At 39.6% G+C, this 15,946-nt stretch overlaps 1 protein-coding gene across 16 annotated transcripts in view; it reads right to left on the bottom strand.

Annotated features, from left to right (window-relative positions):
• BBX (BBX high mobility group box domain containing) overlaps positions 1-15,946 on the bottom strand; it is a 135,710-nt gene that overhangs the window by 33,243 nt on the left and 86,521 nt on the right. For all 16 annotated transcript variants that reach the window (XM_039732718.1, XM_039732717.1, XM_039732725.1 and 13 more), the window contains 3 exons: positions 11,017-11,084; positions 4,229-4,309; positions 1,986-2,066 (listed from right to left, as the gene is read on the bottom strand). In XM_039732718.1, the coding sequence (XP_039588652.1) occupies positions 1,986-2,066; positions 4,229-4,309; positions 11,017-11,084 (230 nt within the window). The remainder of the gene's footprint in view (positions 1-1,985; positions 2,067-4,228; positions 4,310-11,016; positions 11,085-15,946) is intronic.

Below are 15,946 nucleotides of genomic sequence, written 5' to 3'. Positions count from 1 at the left end.
CCTTCTCTTTTTTCTTTTGTAGCACATTGATGACAGCAGCCTACTGCAAATTGCTTGCCATAATTTAGTTCTCTAAATGCAGTAATGTGTTCATATAGACAAGATGCAGTAAGAAGTGGCACAGTAAGGAATAGGACTTTTGCCAAATTTCACAGTGACAGCCTGTGCAAATGAAAGCCCTTATAGCTGAAAGAACACAAGCAGCTTTAATAGCAGGGGAGAAAGCTTAAAGAGGTTCTGTAACATGCTCAATACTTTCCCCAGGAGCAACCTAAATTAAATAACCAGGCTACAAGCTTAGAAAAAATGTCATTTCTCTACTGCTATAGATAAAAAATTATGTTCATCACTGTCATTAAGGTTTCACAGCAAGAATAACCATGGCTAAGGTAGGTTTTTAATTTTTTTTCCTCTTTACTGAATTTGTCTCCTATTTCCAGCCACAGAACAAAATCAACCCCTCCAGACTGCACACACATTTAAATATTTTTACAAGAAAAAGAGATTAACCCTGACTCTAAAACTGTCCTCAGTAAATCCTAGTTGATTTTCTAAGCACCTCTTCTACCTAACATTCATATGTGCACTCCAATGTGCCAAAGGAGCTCACTCAGCATAGTGGAATGCAACTTAATGCACTATCACATCCATATGACAATCTTCAGGTTTGTAATTTTGTTTGTTCAATTAGGAGACGAAATGGTCTTAGGTTCTGTGAAATTCTGAGAGTATGGCTAAGCCAGGTTTTATATAACAATTTAAGAATGTTGTACTAAATGCAATACATACTGTGTTCAACTCTGCAACTACCCAGAATGACTTGATATTTTTGCAACTAAGTTAGCAGATTCACTTGTAGTATTAGTCCAGTATTTTGCAATAAAATCAACAAGAAATGTTCTCGTTTGTATCTTTTAACTTGGTTTAAAAGTCTAGCTTCAGCACATAGTTTCATCCTGCTCAATTCCACTAATTTTCTCAAAAGAGCTTTGCAAATTGACTTCTAACTTTCAAAGCTGTGGTACATATGAAAATACCTTCATTATTAGAGATATTAACTGCATTGTATCTTTTATAGGAGTGTTTGTAGCTAGGTATTTTTGTGACACCTGAATCAGTAAATTGATTTGTCTTCCTTGGCCTGCCTAAGAAAACACTAAGACCCATTCCAGCCACGCTAAAAAGCATAGCAGACAAATCAGCTCAACATTTCACAGAAGGAAGTGCATGAAACACAGAGTAACAATCAGGGTATCTTTTAATCCCTTTATGCTCCTCTGCAATAGCACCAGCTCCAATCCCAGCCTTTTCAGACACACACAAAATGCACCTGCAGCTTAAATGATTCTGCAAGCAGTATCAGACTCCCCCAAATGGGCAAGAAGAGTAAATGTGCAGAAAATCAATTCACAGAGGCATATTCAACACATGGGAGAAGAAATTCCTAAAAGCAGCATTTCACAAACTCCCAATCTTCAGTATGTAGAGGAAGGCAGAAAGGCTACATACTTATGGGAAACTGATAGGCTTGATAATTCACCACCTAACTGATGCTGTTAAATATTCTTGTGGTTGTTGTGATAAGCTTCCTTTGACCTGCAAGGATTCCAAATAATTCCTGCCCCTAGGACAATCACTATTCTGCCCTGCTGCAGCCTCTTCCACAGGCAGTGCAGTGCTATTTCAGAATGTCTTTTAATTGCTGTTTTCCTGGATGTAAATTAAAAGGCCATTTGGATAGTAAGTCTGCAGTTGGTTCCGTCCTCTGGGTACGGAATCCCCAGTATCTCTCAGCTGGTAGAACTGGCCAACATCTCATCCAGTCACTGGTTATTCACCCCATGGTTTCTTAACACAATACTGTTAGGAAGATACACATCTCTTGATGGGAATCTCTGATAATACAGGGTGCTTAGCCATTCAGTGGCAACTCTTAGGGTTCCTTGCTTCCTCCCATCCTCCCCCACCACATTCAGCCATTGTACCTCAGCAAACTGAAACAATGCAGACTCCTCCGTTTGTTTTACTGCCCCCAGGACTCCAGGCTGTGACGTGTTGGAAGAGATCTGTCAGGAAAACAATTATGCTTGTATTACCTAACTGTTCAGTTTCAGTATCACACTTCAACATGCTAAATTTATAATCTGACATAAAAAGATTCCTGGTACTCCAGAGAATGCAAACGAGTCCCAACACACCCTTAGAACAAACAGTATCTGTTTTCCAGGAAACACATAAACAGGTGATCTGTGAAATGATAATCTTGAATTATTTTTCAGAAGGAAAATCCTTCCTAGGATCTACAAAATAAGCTTTTTTTGAAGGGCTTTTATTTGCCTCCTGATATATAAAAGAAGGGTTAGCAACAAGTACTTAACACTGTATTGTATTTCACAGTTCAGTGGAAGACCTGAGACTGCAGAATGGTGGTGATGACAGAGCACAAATTGCTACTTAGTACAGAAGGTAAAGCGTGGATAGAAACACAATGTGCGCCAGGTATTTTGAGACACCAGATCTATCCCACACACTAAGTTAACTGCATTTCATACTGTTTAACTTGTGTCGATTAGTTTTGTTGCAAATGACACCTCTGATTAATGTCAGACTTCACTGCAAGTATCAATTATTTTGCCACTGACACACATACCTACCATGCACTGGTTAGGTGCATCCTCTCCACAGGATGTTTAACATCCTTGAAAAATAAGACTAGCTAATTTGCATTTCTAAGTACTGATCGTCAGTAGGCTACTTCTAAACCACATGCTTTAGCAATGCAGGTGAGCTTGTTTCCTAGCACCCACTAAACATTTTCTTCGATGGGTAAGGAAAAGCCTGAGGTCAGAAACCCTTAGCAAGGGCGTATCTGGCAGTACACAATTCCTGCCTACTACCACATGCAACTGGCACCTCCCTCCTTTGGCACTGTAAAATGAACTGAAACAATTAGGCGAGCTGGTATTTGTCTTACTCTTTAAAAGATTCAGCAGTGAAATTCAATACAAGACATTGCTCTACTGACAGTATAAGCACACAGAAGCACCTCAGAAATATGGGAAGATGGATGTTGAATCATTACCACAGAAGTGTCATAAGTGATACTGGAATTAACCAATTCTAAGAAGCATCTAAGTATTGCTTTTCATTGCTGGCACACCAGGCATCTCCTCTTCCTAACAAGAAAAGCCAGCAGGCTGTTTAAGAGCCTAATCTACTTCACTCTGGCCATTATCTTTAATCAGAAATAAAGGATCAGTGCTCCAATTTATTTCTAATACATTTGAAAGACCCAGATCTTAAGCTGGAATTCAAGGGCTTGTGCACTGATGTTAAAATGTCCAACTGAAAAAGAAGTCCCATTTCTTGTGTGCTAGGATTGCAATGTATCTGCTCCCAAAGTGATGATCTTTTAGGGAGGAGTATGAATGTGCACAAGGCAATGGGTAATAAAGACACACAAGTCAGACTCACAGCTGGTGTGAATACAGGTAATAAAAAGCCCTCACTATGACAAAATTTCTTTCCATATACACTTACTTAAAAACTACCCAGTGAGTTGTAAATCAGTACCTATACAACTAAATATTTCTGTGTCATGTATTATGATTATTTCAAGAAACAAGTGATGCTTGCAGAGAGTTCCTTGCATTCTCATTTTTGTCATGTTATTTATATCTGTGAAACCCATTAAGACTTGGATGAAACTTTCTTCAAAGAAAAAGAACAACACACACCACAGTTGCACTTCTAGCAATAACTGGAGTATGTTGACAAAAATACTGTACACTGCAAAATTAAAGCACACTTGCATAGAGCTGTTTGATGGTTCTAGAAGAAAATTTTGCAGATTTAAGAACTAGAATGATTTTTGACGGAGCCGATGACTAAAGCAGCCACACTAGATTAGAAACATCCAAACATATGTTAAAACCTTAGTTAATAAGGCTCTAGTTTAAAACTAAGTGCAGGAATGACATATCTCCAAATTACAGCTTAAACCACAGCTCCATTATTGCACTTGGGTTTCCACCAGGGTCCTAAACACACTCTCCTGCACTTCAAGCCTTACCAACCTGATAAATGATTCAACAGCATAAAACCAAAAATGAGGCAAGAAATAAAAGCATCAATTTTAGTTAAAGACATTTGATTTTTCTTTAGCTGGACATCAGATGCTTCTTAAAAGGATACACTTAGAAGAAAACCCTTTTTTAACGAAACTCACCTCTGCAAACTGAAACAATGATGACTTCTGACAGGCTTCTGTAGAATTAGATGTATCAGACTGGCAAGTACTGGAGGAAACCTGGAAAAGGGAGAGTGCAGGGTAAGACCTCAAAGGTGCTTCCCTCAAGCTAAAAACAACAGTGAGCAAAATAAACTATTTAATACAAGAAGGACAAGCCAATGTTTCACAGTCCTGGAAAGATTAAATCATATTTCCAGATGAAAACATTGCTTAGCGCTCATTGTAATGCATTTGAAAACTGTCTTAGAAAAAAAGACCACAAAAATACCAGGCATTTCTTCTCCTTTTATGATTCTGAACTTGTCAGAATTGTTTTATACAATGGAATATCAATGGATTATACTGAACTGCACACATAACTATCTTGTATTCTTGATGCTCTCAACACTGCTATATCTGTAATTTGTGCTATAATTCTGCGTAAGATTAAATAGAAGGTAAAAAAATATTTTGAAGACAGTTGATGACAGGAATACTAATTAGAAAAATAATCTCCAATCATAACAGCATGAAAATAAGTAGATAAGGGTAGCACAAGCCTAAAATTTCTCAAATCATGTACCTAAACATACATTTTAGAAATGCTTTTGAGAAGCAGTGCAAGAAAGTCATTATAACTGAAAATAAAATACAAAGAAATGACTGTACAAAATCAAAAGCCTTATTTGAATTAACACAGATCTTAGCCATGGTAATCTTATTAGCTAGAAATGTGTTAATCAAGCATTATTCTGTAAAGGAATTCTATCAAATATGATACATTCATTAAGTGTCACATTTGAGTGTAAAAGATTTACATGTGTAACTCCTAGGAGAATGAAGTACTGTTAGAATAAAATAAGGTATGTAACACGGCTTGTAAGAAACAGAAAAAAGGAAGGAGGCTTTGTAAGATTTTATAAAAAGTAACAGAATGGAAATTTTTTCCCTAGCAACTTTTTTCCCCCTCAAAATATCAGTTTACTTAACAACTTCAAAAATAAACGTGGGCTTTTTTCTTCTTCATTACCTAAACAAGTAAATCAACAGCTTTTATTGCTGAAAGCACATGAGATTTAGCTACTGCCTGCACCTGCTAGTAAGCACGAAGCCTCACAGCATGTGCAGCTTGTCCTGCTGCTGCTTGTCTGAGATCCTGAAGCACTGCAATAGCAACAGCAGCATCTGCCTTCAGGAATCTGCTACCCATGCTCCCCTGGAAACACAAAATCCAAGTGTAGCAACCCAGAGGACAAGGGGAAATTCACCAACGTGACAATTGGCTTACATATCTAAACAAACTTGTTTCTTCTCTGCCATAAACTGGATCAGCATCAGTTACTCCTGTGACCACTGTATTTATTAAACCACTGTATTTATTACACCACTGTATTTATTAAACACTGACCATGATGTTTTATTGGTGTACTATGGGAATACACCAACCCAAAGGGCTATAAAGAATGTACTTCTAATGTCTGTCTTCTGCCCTTTTGGTAGGTTTTCCTACAGTTTTCACTGCCTTAATGTTTATAACTGACTTTTATCATGTTTCTGTACAGTCTGTTTAAGATGTCTGTGCCTTAACAGTAGTCTGGACTATTACCAGAACAGTATCTGACTGCTTTTGAGAGACCCATCTCTGAAGGTGTGAGACTCTACAGAGGTGCAAATATGTAAAGTCGCTGCTTGCATGTCTGGGCATTCATTTGATCATTTTAGGCCTCTGCACTGGTGGGATTTTTAAAAGAATAACCAAATTTTGGACTTGTTTCCCATATCTTCTGCAATTCAACCAGCTGCCTTATACTGCTCTGCTCCAAGTTTGGAGCCATTGAGCCATGGACCCCAGAAGCATCGTGCTGGAGTGGCACTGCCCTTCCAAGAGAGGTTATCCGGGCTCAGCCCCCACAATACAGCTGCTGTCAGACACTCAGGATGAGCCTTCTCACTGCCTCGGATGCCACGTGCTGGGGGCTGGGCACAGCTTGTACACCTGGTGGTACCAGAACCATTTGCTGTGGGAGGTGTGAAGCCCAGTTTTCTACAGGTTTGTGTGTAGAGGACAGACTGCTGGTGCTCAGTAGCTCAGTGGAGGTTTTGTGGTTGGAACCACTTTTGCTATCAATTGATGCTTTTGCTATCAATTGATGCTTTTGCTATCAATTCCTGCTACTCTTTAGAAAGTTAATGCTGTTGCTTTTACTTGGCAGAACACTAATTAGAGCTTCTTCTTCTACTTTGCTGCTCCCCAAACATTCTTGACCCGTGGGAAACTTAGTATTTCCACGTCTTCTACCATTTGTCAGGTTGAACCTGATCAAAGCATTAAAATAATTACCAGAAGGAACACATGCACAGATAGTGGCATTTTGTAAAACATCTAATAAAATGTCCTCATCATCCCATCTCTTTCTCCAAGCCTTCTCTTGAGCTGCACTGAGAGAGTGCAGCTTTCACTTCTGAGTCACCCTTTGCGCAGACCCTGCATCACATGTAAGAGAGCCTTTTGCTCTCAAAAAGAAGGAAACCACAGACCCGGCATCACATGTAAGATAGCCTTTTGCTCTCAAAAAGAAGGAAACCACATGCCTCCTTTCCCTGCAGGTTACCACAATCTGCTCTGAAGCGATCACACCGAGCGAGGGCGGAGGAAATCCCTGGGCCGGCCGCACGCTGACCGCTGCGAGGCGCAGGCAGACAGGCGCTTTGGGGGCCCCTCCGGATTTCGGGATTTCTGGGCAGTAACCTACAGAGAATCCACTAGGTGCTGCTGTAAGGCAAGGAAAGGGCCTGACGGACGAGTACGGGAGATGTGCAGGGAGGCGAACGGGTAAGCCAGGAGCGCTGCTCACCCAGCTTCAAGCCTTGCTGCCAATAACCCGCGGAGAGGACCGGGCTTTGCCTGGCACAACCACAGCAGCTGGAGATGATCCATCCGGCATCTCTGCTCAGGTGTTTAGTAAAATATGCTCACACACCACTGTCTTGCGTAACTGATGAAAGCATCCAAAATGCAGAAGGAAACTCACTGCATATCCATGTCCTCTGCCTGTAAGGTCTGTAGCTTCTCTTGCCTGTCTGCTTAGTAACTCCAGCTGCTGCCTGGAAATCAATCACCCACCAACACTGAATTCTGTTACCAGAAGAGAAACTCTCTAGTCTATTACAAAAATTTGCAAAATTTGGAACATACTGGCAACATACAGAGATTGCAACTGAAGCCTCAAAACAATTTTGTAAATATGACTGTTGTGCCTCTTCCCACCCTCCTGCTGGCTGGTCACTTGGTCACCCGATATCTGGGCTTCTTACAACCTGAAAATTAAACACCTCACTTGAAAAATCCCTATCCATTCATTTCGCATACACGTGCCAGAACATCAGCACGTGCTGAATACTTTTCATTGGATTAGCAGACCTCTAAGTAAAATGTCCTTCATCCTCTCTTAAGTGCTGAGCAAAACTGTGCCAGTGCTGCCCTTCCCTCTGTTAACAACTTTTAAATTGTAGCAGTGTGTAAGACCTATGCTTATAAGGCCACCCAAGGCTGCATTATCATACATATGCACAGCAGTCAATACGCATGTTGACAGCTAATCCTGTGTCTGCCAGATACCCAGTTTAAGAACCATATATGTATACATGTATCTTAAGTGTATACACACACTTTCATGATAATTTAGACTACATGTTATAATTTAGAGCATTCTTTAAAATATGACAGTATCTGTCCTTTTTCTAAAAACAGAAATGCCAAGGCTATGTACAATGTGTATTTATATACTCATATAGAAACAATACATACATTCTGCATAATAAAGCAACTTCTGAACCTCTTTCACTAACCATACTTCTGTAGTCACCTTAGTACACCATATTTTCTCCCATGTGAATACCAACTCTAATACAACACAACTGACTCTTCCTCTCCATTCAAGAACAAAATAGCTTCCAGCTCTACAATGAATTCTTGAGCTGCTTTCTGAGTCTGTCATACCACCCCCTAGCATGTTCTGCTAACCTCCCAGATGCTGGTTTAAGTGTGAGATCATAAGCATGGAAGTCCAACCACAGATTCTCTTAAAAGCATGCAAAGATGACCATCTTACATCTCCTCTGTCTACATGCTTGAGGGAAGACCGAAGAGCAGTTCAGTTATCCAAGTTTAAACTGATTTAGGATCATTACTGCATTTAAGAAACACATGCCTAAGAAATATTTGCTCTGTATCTATTCACCACTGAAACATAAGAAAATAAAGGACAAATGGAAGACACACCAGGGCTGCCACACAAAAGAAACTGAGAAAGTCTCTCAGCACCTGGACACACAGCTGGAGACTCAACTCCTGCAAACACACAGTGAAGAGGACAGAGCTTTGTTCATTTGGGTCTGTTTAAGAATACCAACCACCTCAATTTATCTGGAGGAGGTATTTTACAAAGGGGACCCTCAAAAGGATCAGAGATGTGCAGTTTCCTGTCAAATAGGGCAGGACAATTAAAACAGGGTAACTCATTAGTAAGTATGGGCTAAATTATGGCCCATCATGATTCTAACAATCCCCCAACTAGTTTTGTCTGGGCTGTATTTATGACAATTATTTTGTTCTACATTTTTGGGGAAAGTAGATTACACAGCTTGCTTCTTTGATGGAGGGCGAGGTTTCAAAAGAAGACTACAGGCCCAAGACAATTATTTTGTTCTACATTTTTGGGGAAAATAGATTACACAGCTTGCTTCTTTGATGTGGAGGGCCAGGTTTCAAAAGAAGACTACAGGCCCAGAAGAGTAGAGTGTAGTTTATACATAAAGTGAATATTTCACCACAAGTTGTATTGCACACTTCTATCAGGAAAACCAGGATTTATTGAGACACACAGTAAGAGTGTCTTTTTGCTCAAAATAAGAACGTTCTGATTAAAAGAACTTTTATGCACTAGAACAATCACATAACATGCCTTTTGATTTGACTCTAAATCTACATGTGGATTTTATTCCTACACTGCCATCTGAAATCATACTACTGAGGCTCTTGCAGAATCAAGACACCTCAGCTCTCAAGGTCATAGCAAAGACTTTTTTTAAAGGAATGCAGTATCTGTGAATACAATATACCTTCCCACACACTTAAACATAACAGCATAGTAAAAGCAGCTTGTATGCTCCAAGCTAAGAGATTACAAGTTTGAGAAGGACAGTATAATTTTAGCACAAAATAATGTATTTCTTATCACTTCTCTGTCAACTTGGCTTGAATGTTTCTTATTTTTCATGCTGCAGCACAGAAGACCACTACCCACACAGCATAAAACTTCCATGGCTAAAACTGGTGTGAAAAGCATTGAGGAGTCCTGGCAGTACAGAAGCAATACGTCTCAAATGCACCACACATAGAGATTAAGTTAATCATTACTTTTCCTCTCAATAAAACCAACAACAACAACAAAAGAGAGCTCTTTCCTGGAGCTAGAGATTTATGGCAGTACTACTTACTATAGCCAACAAAGAAGCCACAAAAATTGAAAAATTTTCAAAGTTGGCCTAAAAACCACATGATATTAATAATGAGTCTAAAGAAAGACTAAAGATCTCTGCACTACTGGAGATATACACAAACACCTACTAGACTCCTTTGTAAAAACACATTTGTAATGGCAACTAACAACAAACTTCTTTTTAGACGTAAGGATTTAGTGAATAGCAGCAGACTGCAATACTTCAATTACCTGTTAGCACTTGCAGGGTTTCAGTATATACAATGATGCTGACTTTGTAGGAAATTACTTGTTAGTGCCAAGGCCACAGTTGTGTCAGGCATTGCACAAGCATATAGAATCCTTGCCCAGAAAAGCTTGCAAACCACCTGTTTGCTAACACAGTCACTGTATTTCAACTCTTTTTTCCTCTGACAATGTCTCTTCATAGGGCAGGCTTGACTGGCATGCTCAAGTATCAGCAGAGTTAATACTGAACTATGCTCAACCTACATTCACAGCTGGGATACAAGACACACATTTCATTCCCAGCTGAGGTTGTTATGAGTAGAAAAGTTGTCCATTTTTTTAAGTTGCAAATTTAACAAGTTAAACCAATTGCTGTTGTTAATAACTTCATGTTGCTACTATTAACCTGTTATTAATAGTTTTTCTTCAGTTACCTGTTAATAGTTAAAAGTCAGCTCAAGTGTCCCACTGCTGTTTCCCGGGAGATGACACCTGAGGCTGCAGGTAGCGGGGGGGATGGGGGGTGGGACGTCAGAGCTAGTATGCAATTGAGGAAGCCCCCTCACCAAATCTTGCAAAAAACCCCCTAAAAACAACGAGCCATCATGGAATTAAGAGATCTAAGTGATGCCCAATGTCTAAAGGTGAGGAACTTGAGCCCGTGTCAGCTGGTATCCTCTTTGCCTCTCACCCTAACTTAAGGAGAGGTCAACTAGAAAGGAGACATGAATGTTAGACTGAAAAGACGGAATCTCCTAATCTCTTGTGAGGATGGAAGCCCCAGCTCTGCCTGCACACCAGTGGACACAACTGCATCATCCTCCTCCTCTGTGCCACTCCTGGGAGCAGCAGCGGCGCAGGCGCAACCCGTCGGTTTCTCCCCACTTGAGCTGATTTTTTTAATAAAGGCATAAAAAAGGAGAAAGATCTCCTGCCCATTTTATTTCAAGGTTACCTGAGATGTGTCCTAACTTTCATTCCTCACTGGTCAAATATTCCTCTTACAAGTTCTTTAAACTGAGACCTCACAGTAAGGGAGAGAAGAGAGTTCCTTACCTCTTGTGCAGTAAGTGCATGTTCCCCTGCTAGAAGCAGCATACTCAGGCCTCCCATTTGGGTAGGATCTGTTAAAAGAGTAAAATGAAGTCTTCAGTTGATTCATTTGCTTGTTTAAAAAAACTACCACTTGCACCACTAAAGACCCAGAAGACTATTTGTCACAGACACTCTCAGCAAGCTGCCATCAAAGGCAGTTCAAGAGAATCACAAAAAACCATTTCTGTACCCTCTGGGAAGGCTTTCAAAGCTGTTTGACGGATTTAATTGGATTTGTGTGCTTAACACCCCATTGCATGGATTTACAATTCCACTGCCAAAGGTTTTATGTACTATAGAGATGAATATCTTTAAAACAGCAGCTGTAATGATCTCACATATAAGTATACACAAAGATGTTCTAATAATGCACAGGTTTACAAGTCGGCGGATGCTCCTACCAAGGGAGCGGTTCCTTCCTTGGCAACTGAAAAAGTAAAAGGATGGAACAAAACAACACGATCAGGCTCTGAAGCAAAATTTCTGTCTTCATTTGTCTATAATTTAGAACTGTATTTAGCGGTGAAAAGTGCCAGCCTGACAGCTCTGAAGCATGAAGCCAGAACAGCACAAGCACTGGCCAGGCAAGCTGCCTGCCTACTTGTTGCCCTGCCAATACGATACATAATTGGGGAATGTAAAATGGAGATATAAATGTTCTTTCTCCAAGTGTTTAATACTGACAGCTTTTCCCCTGTAGCCTTTCTGCACCTCAGGAGCTCAGAAAATGACAAGAAGTGAAAGCAATAAACTCTGACATTGCATTACTCATGGAGTGGCTTTTCCACTCAGAACAGTGGTTGCTCTTCATCTTTATGAAGACTAATTGTCTGATTTTGGGAGAATGCCTTGGGAGCAATGCAGGCGCCTGATTTAACAGTGTGATGTAGAGACTGGGTAACAGACAGTGGCCAAATGTCTCATACAACAGCCACAATGTGAGTGGAATTTTTTCATGTTTTCAGATGACATGGACCAAACTTGTACCTGTAAACCTCCAAAGAATTTAGGGCTACATATGGTAACAGTCCAATTCATGGGAATACTCATGAATGCTGTTTAACTCAATACCACAGATGCTGCCCAAAGTTTTCCTGCACACATCATCTCTCACTGAGATTCCCAAGAAAAGTTTTTCCAATAGGCTTTTTAGAGGGGCATTAAATAGAAACAGAGGGAAACAATGTAAATAAACCAGGCTTATACACTCTCTCATGGATAGAAGAGTGGCATATTATTAAATAGTATTAAATGGGCATCCTAAATAGCACCTAGCTTCAAATCCAATATTGAACTGGAATTAACTTTTTCATTCATCACAATAAACACATACAACACACGTGTTTTGGAGGTTTTAGTTTTTTTGAAGAAGTTTGCCTTTTTAAATTAAAAAGGGGGAAAAAAGTCACACTTCTGTGAAGAGACAAGACACTACCAGAAGTGTAGGTTCTAGTAACAGGAAGAGACACAGAAAATGTGAAGGGCCAGTAAGCATCTAAACACAATTCATGAAGTGATCCTGTCAGCAGCAGCACTTTTTGCCATCCATGCAAAAAGTTGGATGCAGTTGATCAGAAACCACTCAGTCCTTCAAACCAGAGGACATCAGAGCAATTAGGAAGTGAAAAGTGAACATATATCTTGAAAGATAATGCCTGACCAGACAGTGGATTTGGAGGAAGGAGAGACGGGAAGAGATCTCCAGGCCCTCCATAAACTTACTGAGCCCCATATTAAAGAGTAAAACCTTGGCTGGTAGTTTTCTAGTTTCTTTACTCCCTTTGGAAGACGATTGCAGGATTCAAGTCTTCTAAGCATTAAGAGCATTCTTCCAGGTTTTAGCTTAAATATACTCAAGGCCAGGTAGTACATGTTTTTCTGGTACTTGAATCTATAAGATTAGTAACTGCTTCCCTAAATGGCATCTCCCTTTTTGCATTTACAGGACTTTTTCCTGCTCTTCTTCCACTTGTTTTCTTGGTCTAAACAATTCAAGATCTCCCAGTGTCATCAAGCACATCCATCTTCCATCATTTCAGCAATTCCTATAGCTCTCCTCTGCAGTTATCCCAGGTGCAGTTGGTCTTTCTTGTATATAGATGACCAGCAGTGCAACCACATCAGATGAAGGGGGTCCTGAAAACACTCTGCCTGATAATTTGCAGTACAGCACTTTCTCATACCTGCATCACCCTAGTGACTCCCAGCTGCTCTTTTGTACTTTATTTTCATTACCTGTTGGTCCTTTTCCCCCTCCCCAGCTTTTGCCATCTCAAGAACAGCCAGTTCATGACTGTAAAATTCTTGCCTGTCTTCTAAATATCTCCTTGGTAGTTTTGGCTTTCTGCCTTTCAATTAAGTAGCTTATCGTAAGAGAACAAAGATAGAAGTACGGTTTACTGTTTTTCTCCCTAAGTAAGCAAATACTTAAACTGTTTACTTAAATATCAAAATTAGGAGGAAGGAAAAAAATGACAGATGAATTAGAAATGAAAGTTTAATGTGATGCTTAAACAACTTGAACACTTATGCTGCAGCTGTAACACAGGGCTGGTGCTTAGATGTCTGCTCATGATAAAAACAAAAATCCTTCTACTACAGTTTCCAATTAAAAAATAACTTCACCTAAGGGAAGACAAAATGTACATAACCAAACACTGCCATATGCTTATAGTGCCTTTTCAGCACAATAACGTTTCTCTTCTAGCACTAGGAGCTTACGCGTAAGAAGAAGAATTTTAAGGGGTATTTTACAGAATTTATTCTTAAATCAACGGTACTGGGAAAATAGCTCACACATTTGCCTTGCAGAATGGCAGGTGATTCGTGACTTTCTCAACAGCTTTTAATATTGATGAAACTTAAAACCATCTCTCTGTTTGGGAATGACATACTTTGTTAGTACTGGGCTGGTTACACATTCAGCACACCGGCTTGTTCATTATAGCCATTTCTCTGTCAGAGGAAACAACAAAATGAGGAAATACTAAGCAGGAAGAAGGCCAGCGTCAACCAACTTTTACCTGGGTGTACCTGGGTTCATAATTGAGCTTCTTTCTGAAAAACAGAAACTGTGTTTCTATAGGGGTATAGCCTACTCTAAAAGTGTCTTTCTTCCAGCCTTTGCCTCACTAAAAAGCATTTTGGCATGGATGGTTTTCTTCTGAAGCAAAAATATTCAAGTACTGCGAATCTCACACATTTGTATGGCAAAGCTTTTGCAAACAGCAGTGTTCTTTGCCCTCCACCCTACACAGGTGAGCCATATAATGAGAAAAATGTGCTCAATTACAGCTTCCAGGCTGGATGATCAAGGACACCACTACTGGGTCTGCAGGTCAGAAGCCCAATGCTGGCACCATACCTCAGCTTCTTGATATAATGGTAGGTCAGCATAACAAACTTAAATGTGGCATAGCTATTCTTCTAAAGCCAAAAAAGGACAGAAAAAGCTTGTGTGGGACTTAAAAAAACAAAGTAAGATCTTACTATCTACATATTAGATTTTCCAAAGTCAAATGTAATACAGAAAAAGCAATCAAGACATGATTAGCAATGACCAACAAACAAAACAGATTTCCTGGCATGATACTAGATTTGTATAAACCCTGTCTTGAGGAAGTTACCTGCCTTGAAGATACAAGTGAATCAGTGGCATTTCAAAGGTAAAAGTGCTTTTGAGGTGGTTCACCTACATTTCAGTTCATCAGCTAACATGCAGCCTGCATTTTAAAGAGATTGTACTGGGTGAAGAGTGAGAGTTGAATTGAACTATCATGTGAAGTCAAGCAGAGAGGAGCACAATAGACTTATCAAACATGAACTGGTATATAGTTGACAAAGCAGTAATCCATTTGGCATGGCACACTTGTCATGATGTGGATGCTGCTAACACCTCTGTCAGAAGCTGTCTTTATTTTATAAGGTATTCTTATATCCAAGATACTGCCAGCCTTCACTGGCATAAGGATTGGAGCAAGATCCTCATGAATTACTATGCTCATTAACTCAGCCTGCAGGAAAAAAACCAAACAAACTATCACAGGTAGCACTAAAGGCCTTTCTTCAGACATAAATGGCTCTATAGCTAGAACAATGGATTAGTTTCTAATTAATTCTTAATTCTCTGTCCCCTACTCTGACAGGTGTTGAGATTCAAGACCTCTGTGCTCAAAAACTCGACATTAGGATAGTTTAGGACCACTGGGGAATGGAGGACAGGTAGATTAAGGCTTGTTACTTGTTTTTTGTATGAAGTCAATAAATATTTAAGGAGCATAGAAATTACTCCTCTAAAAGTAAAACCAGAATGGTCTGAAGGGGCTTGTGATTTTTGGAACTGCTCTCCCATATACCAGAACTATGCAGCATGAAACATTTATTTTGATCACATTTCACAGTTCCTTAAGATCCAGAAGAAATTTCATTACAGGCATTTTCATACCACTATACTAAGATATACATGCCTCTATCCCTTTTCATTCTTTTAAACTTGTCCCATAAAACTCTCCAGCTCTCAGTCTCTCTAAGCAGAGAAGTCCTATCTGCTATACACCTGACATAAACCAGGTAGGATATGACAAAGGTTCTAATTTTATAACTACTGATGCATCTGAAACTTTAAACAAGCAAAAAAAACAAACAAACAAACAAACAAAAAGCCCACCAAAACACAAAAAAATCCCCAAGGGAAACAAAAGGAAAAAACAGTGGCAGGAAATTTTTTTTTTTTAGCCTTGACTGCTAGATTCTCAAGCTGCCAGTATTTAACATTAATGTCCCTGTATTCCAAGGTCAAGATTACAACAGTTATGCTATTTATGGATACCAGTGAGAGATTATCTGCTTTTCACCAGTTCAGAAACTCCACCTATACTTCTTCACATATTTC

Source organism: Passer montanus, unplaced genomic scaffold (genome assembly GCF_014805655.1).
Source record: "Passer montanus isolate IOZ18808 unplaced genomic scaffold, ASM1480565v1 scaffold80, whole genome shotgun sequence".
NCBI lineage: Eukaryota > Metazoa > Chordata > Aves > Passeriformes > Passeridae > Passer > Passer montanus.
The sequence above is the reverse complement of the archived record's forward strand: the minus strand, read 5'-3'. Positions and strand labels throughout refer to the sequence as shown.